The following is a 16,896-nucleotide window of genomic DNA, read 5'->3' as shown; positions in this document are numbered from 1 at the left end:
TCTGCTAGCAGCGGTGCACTTGTAGTACAGCCAGGAAATTCAAGTGCTGGTGCATTATTTAGGGAGAGTGCTCTGCTATAAATCTCCTTGTATAGGCACTGCGCAGGGAAGATAAAGCCGTGGGGCTTAGCGCACGGGGTGTCGCTTCTTGCGCCAAGTGGTGGCGTGGTTCTTTTTGGTGAGAGACCCTGCTGGTTAAAAATGGGGGTCCCTTTATAGGTTTGGGGTGGCCTGATGAGGCTCTGTGGCCCCCACAGGCCTTCTGTAGGATCAGCGAGTCCTGGGTGGGAAGGGCTGAGCTGAGCTCTGAGGCCCAATATACCACTACCAGCCCATACCTGTGCTGGCCCCTGTCTGTCCCCTGGCACTCGAGTGCGGTGGAGCTGGAGCCCAAATCTCCAGGGCCTTGGTTCGGAGCCCATCAGGGCTTGGGGGTTGTCTTCCCCAGCGTTTGGATCCCAAATACAAAATTTCCATAATTCTGTGACGTAGAAAGGCTCCTTTGCGCTTTCCTTTCCCCCCTGAGAGTGTCCTGCAGGGGAAAGGTCCGGTGGCATCAAACACCACGACCACCTGAGGTGTCCCTGTCCCGTGGGTGCTGGAGCTGTACCCACGCTTTGGGGACATCAAGGCTGGGGTCCCCAAATATCACTTGGCCATACCCTGGTGGGGAGCTGCGCGAGGGGCTCTGGGCACGGTTGGACAAACGGACAGAGATTTCCCCACTCTTTGGGTTTTGGAGGAGAGATGGTGCTGGTGATGGAGCAGCAAAATCAGGGCTGCAGTGTTTAGGAAGCCCAGTGTAGAGCCACTGGGCCGTACTGGTGTGCACTGGAGCGAGGCCTCCTGGAGCTGTTGGAGCTTCCCTGGGCCTGGGTTGGTCCTGGGTGCTCTGCACAGTAATGGGGATGCTCTGCTCCCCCAGCTCTTGGGGGTGAAGGAGAGAAGGGGGCCAGGGCATCACGAAGGCTTAACCCCCGTGCCTCAGTTTCCCCAGCTATGGAGGGCAAGGCTCAGGGCTCAGCCCCACCAGCTCCTGCAGATGCAGCTCCTCCATTTTGAGCCTTTAGAAGCTCAGCGGGGCACCCCAGCAGGGCACGAAGGGCAGGTTTCCAACCCTATCCCCCTTGCAGCGATGTGGATATTGGGATGTGAGCCTGCCCCAGTGCCCTGCTTCTGGGCAGGGGAAGGGGCTGTGGGTCCTAAATGGGACCTAAATCACTCCTGGCTTCCTCATAAGTGACAGCAGCGACCCTGCAGAGCAGAGTGGGACCCAGGCACGCTGGCCCTGTCCCCAGGCCCTGAGAGCGGCCCCGACACCGGCACTGTGCCCTGACCCACGGGAAAGCAGCGGCCACCACGGCCCCCGAAACTGAAGGCATGGCCTAAAAATATCCCAGGCTGGGGTGCGAGTGGGAACTTTCTGCTCCCAGCAGGACCGGGGCAGGGGCTGCGGATGGGGGAGCGGTGCTTTTGGCTCCTCCAAATGGATGGGAGCCCCACGACGGGGCCGTTCTCCTTGGTGCGGGGCCCCTGGGGGGCTCTGTTGTTGGGACGGGTTTGTTTATCCCTTTTTATTTGCATCTCTTCAGATTTCCATGGTGTTTGTTTGCCTGTTGTTTTTCCCCTCGCTTGCAGCCAGGCAACAACACACCACCGGGTTTGGCAGCCTTTGCAGGAGGGAAACTGAGGCAGGGGTTAAAGGGAAGCAGAGCCCCGTCTCCAGGCCAAGTTTGAACTTCCCCAGCTGGATGCAATTCCAGGTTTTGCCAGTTTTGCCCCAAAATCATGTTTCTGAGCCCAATGCATCTCCTGGCTGGCAGCCCCATGGGGATGGGGGCGATGGGGGTACACTGGGTGCCGACTGCCCCCTGGCACCGCGCCGGCTTCTGGCTGCATCGTGCTGGGGAATTTGCTGCAGTCCTCTGCATCCCCTGCTCCCGGGACGGGGTTATTTAAGGAGCATTTAGGCATGCTGCCATACACCGTGACCCTAATGGGGTTGGACAAAGCGAGGAGCCTACGGCACCCCCGGCCCCATCTGCCCGCAGGACGCCTCGTGCTGGCTTGGCTCGCGTGTCTCGGCTCTGCCTCGCTGCGCTCCGTAAGTCGAAGCACTCTGACACATCGTGGAGGAGCCAGCTTCAGTGGTGGCCATTACCCAACTCTTTGTGGCTGGCTTCTACAGCTCCTCTTTTTTTGTTGATTTTTGCCTCCAGCATGCTGCGATTTAAGATTTGGAGTGGCCTGAAAGCATCCTGGCCCCGCGCTGTCGGCATGGCATGGTGGATTTAGGGGAGAGTGGTTTGACTTTGTGGCCACGTTGTCACTCACACTCGTGTCAACAGGGTTATGCAAACCTTTCCTGCCTGTTGGGGAAACTGAGGCACGGGGATGCAACTTTGTGCCTGGTTAGGAGCCAGCAAAAGCGATCCCAGGCTCTGCAGGGAGCGCTTGGTGCTTGATCCCACAGGTCCCAGCCCCATCCAGCCTGCAGCAATGGGACCGACTTTTGGTTTGTTTTTTGGGCTAGCAGCCAAGGTGCTCCGTCAGCATTCTTGTCTCCATCTCTTGCTCCTAGAGAAAGCTGCTGCAGCCAGAAAAATAAACCAGGCCCCCAGAAAAGCAGCGTTAGCCACTATCCCTGCTCCAGTTCAATCACATTTGCTCTGGGTTTGGCAGCGGTTGCTTAGCAGAAGCTGTCACCTGCGCTCACCCCGAGCTCCACCGGTGGTTTTGATATTAAACGGTGATGCTTTAGTGAATACAGTGATCCTTGATGAGAACAGGCTCTGTTACAACCATTGTACCCCAGCACGTGCCTGGCTGGGAGCTGCTCCAGCTGTCAGGAGCAGCCGTGGTGGGCACGGAGCGTGGGAGAGCTCTAGCGGCTGCAGCACACAGCAGCGGGATGGGGGGCAAGGGGCTGGAAAAGCAAATTGGCCCAGCTCTGGGCTGGGAACAGGTTGCTGGACAAGGGGAGGAGGGAGAAGAAGGCTTCAGAGGCAGGGAGACAGTTTTGTTTGAAAATTTATTGAAAAATGCAATACAAGAAGCAATACTGAACACTTACATCTGTCTAAATGCTACGGCAACTTTCCCTTTGATTTACTATGAAAGTCCAAAATAACAGCTCCCATCGCTATCCAATCTATAAAGATTTGCCAATTTTAAAAGTTTCTATTTTTATAAAGAAGAATGTAAACAGCTAGCCTAGACAATTCACAATTGCCTTAAAAAAACTTTACAAAGCTCCTTCATATTCTCAGCTAAATCTTTTTTTTTTTTTTTTTTTTTTACAAGTTTAATCTCTAAGGTCGGGGCACTACCACCTCTTAAGGTAATTGTACAATTAGGAAATCAGCAAACCACAGTTTATTAAAACCAGAAATCAGTCAGTCCTGTGATAACACCACTGTGTTGTTCAGAGCTTGCTGTGTGGCAGCCGGCGCTGCCCTTCCAGTTTAATGGATGCGACCAGGTCACGAGCTCCTCGCCTTCCTTTCTATAAAAACATTCATTCATATATAAATAGCTTCCATATAATGTATATTATACAATCAAGACAGTCTCCGGGTGAATTTGTAGAGTGGGAAGAGCTGGGAACGTTCATAAAAATAGACCTTACCGGGTTGTTTTGTCCCTGGGACTAACACGGCACGCCAGGAGCCAAGTTCTTAAAAGCGCGGTGTAGGAGGAAGGGGTGCGGGCGGCCCCGCTGCGCCTGGGGGCAGCCTGCTCCGGGGGGCTGGAGCTGCTGGGAGCTTTTCTCTTCTGCCCAGGCTGCCACCGCTCCGTCCAGCTGGACTGGGGTGGCTGTGGGACAGGGTCCCCCACTCCGTGGGGTCAGATCCGGGGAAAATGTCGGGGAAATGTCGGCTGATGCCCAACAAGCGTGGCTGAAGGCAGTTCCAGCGAGTGCGCTCGCCCCATGGAGGACCCTGGGGATAACTTGTTTGAAACAGGCAAGGAAAGCAGGAACTTAAAAGAGGGAGTGAGCACCGTGGAAACAGCCACCCAAAATCCAAGAAAAAAAATAGAAGAAAAAAAAAGGATTATTCTATTCTATGCCCACTTAAAAAAGGGGCATGCGCAGCCACGGTAAGCACACATTCCTGCAGCCCTTTGGGTAAGGAGCTGCCGCTGGTGCCAGCAGGTTTCACAGCCTAGAAAGCTCACGCTCAGGGTGCTTTGTTCTGGTCAGGGCTCAGGAGCCCCAGCTGAACATCAAGGGCCAAGCATCAGCCGTGCACCACTTCTCCCTACATGCTTGTGACTGCCAAGTGCCTTTAAGTGCTACGGACAAACTTAATTCACCCCTGGCTTTGTCTGGTAGAGCTCTGAAATCCTCTTAATGGCTGCTCTGCCGTTTACTGCCCATTTACCCATCAGTGAGCAGCTACGGGGTGAGAAGGAAGGAGCGAGTGGCAAAAAATAAAATAAAATCCTAGAAAATGGGCATAACCAGACAGCCGCTAAGCGCGACGGGTGTTTAAGGCAAGAGTTACCCAACTAAGTCCAGGACAGAGAGCAGAGACACTGACCTAGTAAAGGGTCTGTGGTGCAGAAAAGGAAGGAGAGGGCTGTGCAGGCATGAAGAGGAAGACGTGATCTCCGCACTACAGCTGCGGAGCACTGGGTTCCCTAATTCCTGCTCGGTGCCCAGCAGGGTGCTCACAGCGAGGGGAAGGTGCCTGCACGCGGAGGCAGAGCAGCGCAGGAGGGGACCGAGCCCCCCGAGCAGCCACCAGGATGGGAAGGCTGCAGGCTCAGGGGCACCCGCAACCAGCAAGGCTCAAGGAAAGCAAAAATCCAGCAGCTCCAGTGTTTTCAGTATGGGCTCCGGTCAATACTGACAGCTTAATTAAAAATTGCACCTGAACCTGAGATGCTACACTCAGCCACAGTGTAGTTCGAAGGCTGTTTTTTGGCTAAACAGCACGTCCTTGCAGCCTGAGCTAAATCCAGTGACTTCTGAAAGAAATTATTCAAATTTAAAATAGCAGAGAGCTTTTTTTATTGCCATTTTCTTCCCGTCCTCAACCGAGGAGCAGCAGCAAAGCACTCCACGCCCTCAGCTACCAATGTGCCACACTACATAAAAAAATAAAATAATCACAACCTCAAAGTCTTACTAAAGTGTTCACAAGTGTCTGGGCAGACTTTACATTTTTTTTTTCTTTTTTCTTTTCCTTTTTAAGTGCTGGAAGGAGAAACCAGGGCATGCCCACGAAGCTCAGGAAGCAGCAGCGAGTGCTCAGCCCCGGCGCCGTGGAGGGAAGTGTACCCAGCCCAAGGGGCAGGCGGGGAGAAGCGGTGAGTTTTGGGGTCATCGCCACCTGGCTGGCGACAGCCCCTGCAGGACACTCCAGCAGTGACTGCAGGAAGAGGCCATAAGGTGAATTTGTGTGGTTCAGATGGCTGGAGTGTCTACAAACAAGCACTATGCACTTTTTTTTTTCCCTTTAAAAAAAAAAAAAAAAAGAAGACATTTTATATGTGGTCTGTAAGCTAAGCCCAAAGACACAGATGCTAGCCCTGGTATTTCATTCCAGCAAGGCGGCCACAAATCCAAAGTACAGACCCTTAAACCAGGAGGGGGTGTCAGCACTTCCCACGTGTGCTGGATTGGCTTTATCACAACCAGCAACACCTGACACCTCCCAGCTGCTTGTTCAGCCTCTCCACATACAGCTTGCAGGCCTAGGGAAGGATTGTCTAAAGGATTTTAAATTAAATGATAGTAGGATATAACTCCTTGCCCTGATACATGGGTAATGTGTTTAGCTTTAAATAAGCACTGGCAAGGGGGAGAAAAAAAAACACCCAACCCATGACTTACAAAAAAAACATTTAAAAATCAACAAAATTAACACCAACAAGTGAAAAACTATGACACTGAAAAAAATCAGTTACTGTGAATGCTGCATAAGCCTACCTTAATAGCATTCAGAGTCCAAACATCTTAAACACACACTTCTAAGGGCTTTTTAATTTAATGGCATCTAGAAAACACAAACAGGCAGAGATGCACAGGAAGAAGGTGAGGTGCCTATCACAGTCCCCTTAAAGCTCTAGAATTCACAGTATAAGATACTCGAAGCAACTTCCAGTATGCCTTAAATCTAGCCAACTATTAATTTGTGTGCATATGCTACACCACACAACCCTACTGCGTTCAAACATCGGGGTCTGAAACCCGAAGGTAAGGAAACTCAAAGTGAAGGTAGAAGCTCTGGGTGCCCCCGTATCCCGCCTGGAGTCTCAAACTCCCTAGAGCTAAAAATCAAGAGGCAAGTGGAAATGCTGCACAAACTCAAGTCCGACCTTTTAAACTGACTCTTCTGGCAGAAGGACCCATTGCTTTATGAACACGAGCACAGATTCTGCACTCGGGATATGCGTTGGTGTGGCTTATCTCCATTATACCTGACAAGGCTGAGGGAATAAGACTTAAAAACAAAAGGAACACAAAACCAACCCTTTGAGCCCTGCGGTTTGTGTTTGGGCCTGTATCTGAAGAGGCTATGCGTGAGAGGGAATGCAAAATTGAAAACTTGTAAAAAATATTCAGTACAGTTAGAAATATGGCATACTGTTTGTCACAATATATATATAAAAAAGAACTATATCGAAGAGGATCCAGTGGATTCTGGAAAATCACAAGTAAAATGTCAAAGCGCAACTCCTAATAAATGATATGAATGTTCTCTGAGTGTAAAGTCTTGTAAATCCGAGGTCTTTGTGCTCCAGGTAGTTTTTCTGTAGTTTTGCTGGGTTTGTTTTTCCTGGTGTTGTCTGGAAGGAACACTTCCTAGGAAGAGAAGCACAGCAAGTTACAGCTACTAGCAACCAGCTCTCTGTGAAAGAGCAGAACATGCTTCCCTGAAGCCATCGGAGAGCTGAGAACAAAAGATGGGCTATTGCCAGTGGCACAGAGGCCAGGCTCAGCGCCTTTCCCTAAAGGGCCAACGTTGAGAGCTGCAGCTCCGGGAGCCCTTAGAAAACCCCTCTCGTTTTTGTTAGAGTTTGTAGAGAGTTAAAAGGTGAAACCACAGTGCCTGTTAAATGACTCGCTCTTTCCTCTCGCCTAACTTGTTCCCGTTCTACCTCCCAAGTCTGCGAGCACCAGCTTTGTCTGCACGAGGGCACCAACACCACCGGCACACAGATGGAGCTGGAGTCCCCAGACTCTTTCCCCCAACCACCGAACTGCAAAATGACCTTTAGAGCATGTCAGGAGCAGCAGGATGGGGTGGCCCCACTGCACGGAGCTGACATAGGCAGGGGTCTCTGTGAAAGTCAGGATGCTCCTGAGGTATTGGAGGTGGCCGGTGAGATCCAGCAGCCTCATCACGCACGTAGCTTCTTTTAGACCTTTTTTTTTTTGGCTGACTTCCACTGCAGGATTAGTCTGCATTTGTGACTGCTACATCAGCCTTAAATGATTTAGTAGGAACAGTCTGAGCAGGAGTCATCACTGAACAATAATAATTTTAAGTAAATTTTGACCACATTGAGCCAAACATCACTTGCACGGAGCTCCAGCTACCTGCCCCAAGGAGAAAACAGCACCTGCCCTTTCTTTGTGTGTCGTCCCCTACTTACACAGCCTTGCTACTCCTCTGCAATCTCGGTCTCCTGGTGCACAACCACTTTGGTCACCGACATGTCCGGGTGCTGCTCCTTCGCTGCTTTTATGGCCTGCGCTAGCACCTACAAGAGACCACACGTCAGCGAGGTGCCAGGACCTGCACGCCAGCAAGGGTGCTCAAGCTCATGGGACACTTTCTAACTTTGGGGAGAGAAAAAGAGAAGTGAAACCACTTGTGCTGCACAGTTTGGAAGGAAACGTGGTTTTCTGCTTAAACAGGCTGCAAATACTTAATTCCTCCTAGGAGTAAAGGCACGGCAGGAATAACTGCTGCGCATTGCACCGAGCTGAGAATTAACAGGTCCTGAAGACTCCTGGTCCCAGTGGGAACACAAGGCGAGCAGGAAACTGCTGCAATAGTTGGGTAATTTTGAATCCACACAGACACTATGGGAATTAAAGCCTGGCCATGAACTTCAGGCAGAGGAACCGTGCCATCGGGCTGTGCTGGGGAGTCCTGGCTTGCAGTGGGCAATGTGCCACCGCAGCACGAGCTGGGTCCTGCGGAGAGGACAACTTGCAGTGGCACTGGGTTATTTGTGAAAGGCAGGATGGTTTTCTAAGAATACATCACATCTCTCAGCTGCCCCATCTTAGAAGATGGATGGGAGCAATTAAGCCAACTGTTTATTCTTCCAGCAAGTGTGACTAGCACATTGAGGATGTTCTCAGACATTTTCTGTCAGAATTAATTAACTAGTTCTTGTCGTACAAATATTTCCCAGGCCCGTGATACTTGCAACTAAAATTAAATTCAAAGTATGATTCTCTGATGACAAAATCATCACTTCCAACACATGCTAGAGGCCGGTGAGGCTGACTCATCACAAAGGCTTTCATACAAAGCCTACGAGATTTAATGCAGGCATCTCCTACCCAGTGCTAAACATGGGTGGTGCTGAGAGCTATGCAGTGACGTCTGGCACTACACTGCAGCAATCCTGCTTCAAAGTATTAGAAAATGTATGCAGATAATCCAGATGTCAAGGAAAACTTTTATTTCACATTCTTGCAGATATTTTTAAATCGCATTTTTCCAAAACAACTCTTGTATTTAAAAATTGTGCCAATACCAGCTTCAGAGCAGAATTAACCCTTGCTGGTCCAGCTTTGAAACTACATGCTGTCAAAAAGGAATTTATTATTGAAATCAGTTTTGAAGCTTTATTTCTACTCCAGAAAAATTTCCCTAGCTTGTTTTCTGTTAAAGTTATCTTCAGAAAGGCAGCCTGGCTGTCTGGTTTGTGCCAACTCTGAAAAGCTCTTTTGGGCTGCGTCCAAGCTCCTACCTGGTCATGGTCTACATCTGCATCTCCTGTGATGACAATCCTCTTTTCAATCCGCGTCTCTGAAATGCCACCTTTTACAGTCTAGTACAGAGGGAATACTACTGTTAGTCGAGAAGTGAAAAGGAATACAAGTGCGCTGGGGCTGCCTGTCTAAAGATGGTATCCAAAAATAGAATTACCAAATACTGCTGTCATACCACAGTATCAGCATCACAGAGGAAAACTGCCACCACTCATAAAGAAAAACTGTCAGGTATTCAATGATCTTCTCTCGTAACTGAGCCAGTGAGGAGCTTTGACTCAGTACATTTCTCTCCTGCTGTCCCACAGGATGGCAAGAGCCATGTCCAGACCTGACTTCACTTAATATACAATCTCCAGTCTTAATGCAACACAGGCAGTTCGGGGACCCCTGGGCTTTTTTTAGATATTAATCTCTTTTTTATTTTTTTTAAGGAACTGGAGTTTAATTTTTTTTCCTATTACTCAACCCAGCGCTCTATCATGTTGTTTTACTTTATTGTTTTATTTTTGTCGTCGCTGTTGTATCGCATTCCCTGGCTGTTACCTTAGTGATCTGCGTGGTGGTGGTGCTGCTGGTGGTTTCTGAAGTGATGGTTTGAGCAGTGAGCAGGATGCCAGGGTCTAAATCTCCATTGCCACCATCCGTCTGTGGGAGACAAAAGAAGAGGCCATCAGCCTCCATAGGCAGCACGGACAGAAACAAGGCTTCACGTCAACAGAGCAGGGTGCAACCTGAGGATAAAAACTCATCTCAAAAGCAGACCACAGGATTTATGAGATGAAGGGACTTTATCTGCAGCTGGCTGCACTGCTCTCAGCTGCACAGGACCCCTCTTGGGTCTCTGGAGACTCAGCCTCTTGGACCCACCAGCAGTGGTGCAGGAGGAGCTACTTCCCACTGGGTTGTACTTCCAAGCAACATTTGATTTGGAAGGATCTTTTTTCTCACCGTTTCTCCTTCCTGACACCACCTTGTACATCACTTACTTCAAGCTCTGCAGAAGCACTGGAAGTCCAGCTACTGCTGAACTACAAACAATTGGTTTTGTAGCTGGTTACTTGGTTCCCGACTTGCACGCCTCAACCTCTTGAGATCTGCCTAAAAATCCCGAAGTCCTCTTAGCTCATCTGCCCTGGCTCTGCTGTCCATGTCTCCCTTCCTAGGAGGGAAGGAACAACGTCCACGAGCGCTGGGCAGGCGGTACCTGGAGTTACCACAAGGTGGGACCATTCTCCACGGGCCAGGAGAAAGCTAACAGCACACCACAACCCATGCACAGCTGACTTCTCTGAGCCATGGAAACTCCCTTTTAGTTGTCTTTTCCCTGGACTAAAAGCAGTAACCAGAGCAAAGCTCCTCTACCCCTCTGTTCACCTGCTGAGAAATCGGGCAACACGCTGCTGCCCCACACAGACGCCCAAAAGCCTGCTGTGCTCCTGGGCTTGGGGACAATGCAAAGCGCGGCAGACAGACACCACAGGACCATCTGAGCTACGCAGAAGCATAAACAGTATCTCCAAGTACCAATGTCTTTTTTCTTTTAAACCATTAAGAGCACAATTTTGGAGACACATCTCTAGGCACCCAGCGAGAGCTAGACCCTTCCACAGGGCCAGCTGCTATGTCCAGTGCACACCATAGGCAGCAGAAATGTTGGTGCCCAGCCTTGTTCTATTCCTCAGTGCCCTGAGAGTATTACGCCCTCCTCAGGAATCCCAAATTATACGAAAGTGGGCCATGGGGTATCCAAACCCGAACCTAATCACCATGTCCTACTGTCGCTACATTCCAGCACCATGGGCTGCTTTTAACAACCACAGTTCAGTCAAAACCAAGCTAATAAAGGATCCAAATTCTCAATACACAAATAAAATCTATTTTATACTGAAGATTAAAATTAACCTTAGCAGTGAAACCATACCTGCATATGCTGCTATTGCTTCACTAGCATTTCCAGTTTCCACTCACTGCAGAGATACCCACTCCAATTATCACTTTTTACGGTAATTTTGTTTTTCAACACCTTTTTCAGTGCTGAAGCCTCAGGGACAATCTTCAAACATTTTCAAAATCATTTATAAACAAAGTTCTGAACAGGCATAAACAGCAAGGAGAGCTGGGGTAAACAAGCCAAACCATCTCTTGCAGAGAAAAGGCCAACTCAGGCCAGCTCTGTAGAGCCTAATCCACATCCCAAAGCGACCAGTGGCTGAAGATAAATTCTGTTTGCAAACACACACCTCGAAAAAGTAATTGCAGCTCTTGAAAAAGTAATTACACATCTTGAAAAAGTAATTACTCTCCAGGGACAGTAAAAACACCGCCACTCTAAAAACATCAGAGGCACCTGGTAATGTTGTCCACAAGATTTGTTCACCTCTGTGCTGCGACTCGTATGTTCAGAGAAAGGCAGGCGGTAACAGACGGGGCTGCTGTCTCACCCAAAGGGTTGGGATACGTTTGGATGAGTTTAATTAAGCCCCTGGAAAATTAATCTGAACACACCTTACCTGTGCAGCTTCGTAGGTGATGGTCTTAGTCTCCGTGTGAACGATGGGGACTTCTTTTGTTGGAATTTCGCTTTTGGCAGCATTGGACACGTCGGAGATGGTGACTGTCTGTGTCTTCACTAGAGGTGGCTATGGAACAGGTTGAAAAACAGCTCAGTGAACACCCAGGTAGCGTTTCCACATAACTGTGTGGCTGGCAAATGTTCTGACACTGATCTGATAAAAGCACTGCGGGAACCCAGGTCAGCCCGGAGTCTTTATTTTTAAGCCTCTGGTACGACACACTTCCAGAAGTCGAAGATCACGTGTGAGGATTAAACAGACAGAAATCCTCTGGACCCTCCCAAATGCCGTGGGCCTGAAGTCAGCCCAACAAAGGCATTAAGGCTTTAAGCCGTGTGCCACAATACCATGAAGAAACTGTCTCCACTGATTATTAACTTTCTAATTACTAGAAGCCCATTGCCAGCTGCCAGTAAGAGATGACCCTCGTTTACTGGTATGTCAAGATTATCACAAACCCTGGACAAATGAAGACTTGATCACAGCTGAGAAGCTTTATCCTGGCCACAAGTGAAACCCTATTTATTAAAAACCCTCATCGCATCCTAGGTCTTTAACTTTTATTAAATCAATGTCAGACAAAACAGAAACGTGACATCTCGGAAGAGAAACAGGGGGGAGAGAAATCAGTTGTTCCACCACCTGATAATCATCCAAAGGAAGACAGAGTTAGTTCAGACCCACTGTGCTTTCCCGGATCACTCCATTTCTGCTCACCGACCCAAACCTGACAGATGCCACCGTGATTGTTAGCGGGGTGAACGGACACGTCTATCGAACGTAAGCGATTAACCATCAGGAACACTGAAGCAGGCAAAAATATCTCCCACGGTGGGAAGCAGAAAGGGACGTCAAAAGCCCACAGTTGCGATGTAAAAGCACGCTTGACAGCGCTTCAAATTTGCTCTGCTGCACTACGGCTCAGCCTTGCAGTACAGCAGGAGACAGCAAAATCCTTAAGGAGCTAAAATTACATGCCCCTGGAGCCTAAACGATTCACTTTTGGGGGATGTACCAGGACATTTTCATCAAAGAAAGGCAAACGGCATTGCGCCAAGGCAAGCCTTGTATTTAATGCAAAAATAAATTGAGAGGGGCTCGTGTGCAGCGACTGCAGGAGGTTAACCGGGTAATTAGCTCCAAGAAAGAGTCCAAGTAAGCGAAACTCCTCTTTGTGGTTGCGTGGCATCTGCTTGCTGCAGTGTTTGTTTGGGGTCCCAGCCCAAAGCCAAACGGGGAGGTTTGGGAGAGAGCAGGCGTCAGGGCTCACTACCTGGAAGCAGCGAATGACCGCCGGGAGCCCGTTATTAATGCTCGAGTCGGGCCGCTCGCCATTTAGCTTTCTAAGCGGCTCTCCCGCAAAATTGTCTTCGCCATCCTCTGTCACCTCCTCTCTTCCCCAGGGCTGCGGCGGAGGGGCAGCAGGGACTGCTGCGGGCTCCAGCTCAGGCAGCTCTGAGTCAGCCGTCTGCTTTTCCACGGCTGCACAAAGCCCCTCGGCGCAGCTCGGGTCCTCCTGGCCCTCGAGGAGGCTGGGGGCAGCCTCCTCCTCCTCCTCCTCCTTCTCCTCCTCCTCCTCCTCGCTGCTTACGGAGGAAGCGCCAAAGTCACGGCTCGGAGAAGGCTCTGAGGCGGGTGGCATTTGGGTCTCACTAAAAGCTACCGACTGCTTTGGGCCCTCCCATTCAAAGCCAGTGTTAAGACTTTTCCTCTCTGGCACTGCAGCCACATCCTCTCTGGAGAGAAAGTCACTCATATTCTAAAAAGAAACGAATACACAAAAAGGCCAGAGAGAGAGAGAGAGAGAAAGAGAGAGTTAGGGAGAACAGAAGGTGAAGAAGCATCAAGACAAAACATCGGTCTCTTGTAATACATCACATCTCCAGTAATGCATGCAACAGCAGCGGATCTTGAAGGTTTCAGAGCTTGACAACCTTTGTGATACACGATGTATCCGGTGAATTTACTGCCACAGCCCTCCTGGTGGATTAGTAACCCATGGTCTAAAGGTTTAAGGAATTAACATTAAAACAACGCTCTGCGCCTAAATGAAGAACCACCACTTCAACTTTTTGTCTGGTTTGGAAACAGGAATAATGTCAGTGTAGCAAGTGGGGGCCTCCGTGCACATCCAAAATTCACATGTGCAACAAAACCCACCAGCTACACTAAAACCATACACCAATGCTGCTTTCAACTCTTTGAAATATTTCATGTTGTGTTTTTAATTTGCACACGGAGATTAAGAGAATAAACCCAGAATCATTGTGCACAACCAGTCTGCAGAGCCTGTGCTTTGCCGTCTTCCTGTCACCTGGGAACACACCTCCGAGCACCCTGTTTGCTGCTGCAGTCTCTAGGATTACACAGCCATGCCTGCAAAAAGTCATAATGGCATCGGTAAAATTATTGTAAGAATTGGTATTGAAATCAACTGATTTGGTTACCAAAAGGCTCCTGAGCCGGTGATGCAGCCTGGTCAGCTGAAAGAAACGGTACTGCTTCTTCTAGACAAACCAGCTCCATTAACCTGCACAGCTTAGCACAAAAGTTTTCAAGTGAGGAATAAAGAATTGGGGCTTTAAACTGGAAAGCCAGACGTTGACACTGATGTGTCCTGACCCCATCACCACTGAGCGTGCAGTTCATAGCTGCACTTAACCATTTATTTGGGGCTACTGAAATATTTGTGACATACTTTATCGCAAAGCAGTTGGTGCACAGAAACCTTTGCAGTAGCTAAACCTCCTGAAGGTACAACACAATTGGCATTTGTGATGGGGCACGGTTGAGAAGATAAGTAATAAAGCAACCCAGCCTTCCGAGAAGCAAGCAAGCATGTCTATAGCACCTGAGGTATTTTAGAAGAGTGCCAAACCCGAGGGTTTAGCAAAGGCTGGTGCTATGCTGCCTTCCATTCAGCTCCTTAGCAAGTTCTCAACTAGGTCTTCGCACATCTCTGGGAGCCCTCTAGCCAGAAGGGAAGCAACAGTGACAAAAGAGAAGAGAAGGGTTAAAACATGAACAAGACAGAAAGCTTTAGCAAAAATCAGCTGTTTGCCCAAGTGATGAGTACTTAATACACACTAGTTCTCAGAGAGAAGCAGCATTTTTGGCACAAGCTGTGAATGACGGCTACAATCCTGCCATACCCTAGAAACTGTGTTTCTCTCCTTATTGACATGGAAAGCTGCCTTTAAGAAGGGCAGAATACGCAGTTATTGACACGAACTATTTTAGACATACCAAAATTGCTGCCTCATCCAGCATCAGGCAACGAGGAGGAAAAAAAACAGAGGGATGCCACTTAAATCAATGCTAATTACTGCTTCTTATCAATAATTGACAGCCTCATGGATGATTTCTGGTAACTTTGTATAAAAACAGCCACATATATCTGTACGTCCAAAAACAGTGATTAAATTTTCATTAAAGTATGGCAAGTCTGTCGTTGTCAACTTTTATCCTAATTCTGTGGTGGTATTAAGATGAACAAAAACTGTTGCATCATTTTCTATTACAAAGATTCTCCAGGCAACCAAAAAACTGTAACATGCACTTAAAATACGAGATCTGAAGCCTGTGGGTTATTTGGTACAATGCATCTTCTGTACACCAGAAGCTTTCACCCTGACTGTCCTCATCTAGTGACACAGTTCACTAGTATTTTAGGAATTGTAACGGCTTTACGTAGGAACAAACAGATGCTTATTTTAGTATCATTTCAAGTAAGGACTCTTCCAACATTCCTCCAGGAACTTTTTTCAGTGCCCAGCTTCTGTACGTTATGTTATGTTCCTTAAGTTATGATATATTACCTGTAAGATTTCTGTCCTTTAGGATTTCCAGCCTCTTTGGCTTCTGTTAAGTTCTTGGGTTATTACTTAGGAAAATGCATTTAACAGGAGTGAAGTTACAGTAATCAGCACTGCGATGATCAGATCAGACTACACACATATGGAAGTGCTATTTCTGAATGAAAACCACTTCCATATGTTCTCCTCCATAAGGTATACACAGATCCTACCATCATTTTGCCTGACACAAGATACTATACTGCAAAGTTTCCCAGAACAGCGAATGAACTGAGGTTATCGAGTTCGAATGCCCATGTCTTAATATTGCTTTAAAACCTGGATTTATATGCTGTCAATGTCTTTGACAATGTGTCTGATGTCTCCTAATTCTGTATGTCACAGCTTGCAAAGTAAGCAGGGCATCTTGAGAAGATGTAGTGTATCTTCTGCAGTTTAATGGCAAACAAATGCCTTAGAAGCAAGATTTCCTTACCAACTAGGGCACTACTTCGGCCAAGAGGCAGAATGAAATCCACAGTTAAAACAAAGCAGATTAAGCAGCTACAAAAACACAGGTCTGTTTAAGAGACAAACATTTGCATACAATAAAAACAACCTCCCAACTCCCTTTCGTACACAGAAAATAATTTGCATTTGAGAAGCATCTTGCATAGTAAAAGCACGGAAGAGCAGAAAAGCTTGAATGAAGTCTATGGTGTGGATGTACTGGTCTTCAGTAGAGCACAGTGCAGCAATAAACATGCAAACTATAAATACAGAAGGAAATCCTGATAAGATCAACTGACCAGAAGCACTTTTTTTCTTGCCTTCCTATGCCACCATTAAGAAGACAGACTAATTAGAAGCTATTCCTTTCTACAGATAATTATCTATTAATACACGTTTTTTCTCCCCCTCCCCTTTTTTTTAAAATACTACTATATTTGTACCTGTATTTCAAAATGCAGTTTACACATAGGCTAAAAAAGATCATTGCACACCAAAACCAAACCACCAACCCAACTCTCTAGGAATTTCAACATCTGTTACGAATTCTGATCTTATCAAGATTTTTTAAATTTATTTGCAAATGCAAAAGCATTCCTACTTTCAGGGCTCAGATTTGCAGAGTTCCAAGTTCTCCTTGAGACCAATGAAACCTGGGAGTGCCTGGGCTGCAAACTACTCATTTCCAGAGAAACAAAACCAAACCAGGTACACCTAAATCAAACGTGAAGCAGACTATTTGCATAAGCCATACACAGTGTAAAGAAAATACAGGACAGGATGCAGTGCCCCAGAAGAAAAAAAATCAACCAGACACGAATGCAACTAAAACTTTACCCTGCTAAATATAAATCTTGGTGCACCCGATGTTGGCAAATACTGAGGATATAGCTTATTTAAAAGTTGCAGTGTAAAAAGTGACACACGGTAACTCAGACTGGGGATAAATTAATAACAGGCTTTGATACCAGATACTGAAAGGATTGGTTTTGAAGTGTTTTTGGATAAAGTTATGGTTGCCTGTATTTATTTTATTTCATTATTATTATTA

At 47.7% G+C, this 16,896-nt stretch overlaps 1 protein-coding gene across 1 annotated transcript in view; it reads right to left on the bottom strand.

Annotated features, from left to right (window-relative positions):
• Positions 1-5,475: 5,475 nt before the first annotated feature.
• EPB41 (erythrocyte membrane protein band 4.1) overlaps positions 5,476-16,896 on the bottom strand; it is a 61,867-nt gene continuing 50,446 nt past the window's right edge. The window contains 7 exon segments of the mRNA XM_040535205.1: positions 5,476-6,814; positions 7,609-7,716; positions 8,944-9,024; positions 9,512-9,613; positions 11,479-11,607; positions 12,815-13,300; positions 14,164-14,173. Of these exon segments, the coding sequence (XP_040391139.1) occupies positions 7,618-7,716; positions 8,944-9,024; positions 9,512-9,613; positions 11,479-11,607; positions 12,815-13,300; positions 14,164-14,173 (907 nt within the window). The 3' untranslated portion in view covers positions 5,476-6,814; positions 7,609-7,617.

This window comes from Cygnus olor, chromosome 23 (assembly GCF_009769625.2).
Source record: "Cygnus olor isolate bCygOlo1 chromosome 23, bCygOlo1.pri.v2, whole genome shotgun sequence".
Lineage (NCBI taxonomy): Eukaryota > Metazoa > Chordata > Aves > Anseriformes > Anatidae > Cygnus > Cygnus olor.
Note: the sequence above shows the minus strand (reverse complement) of the source record. Positions and strands in the feature narration are given on the sequence as shown.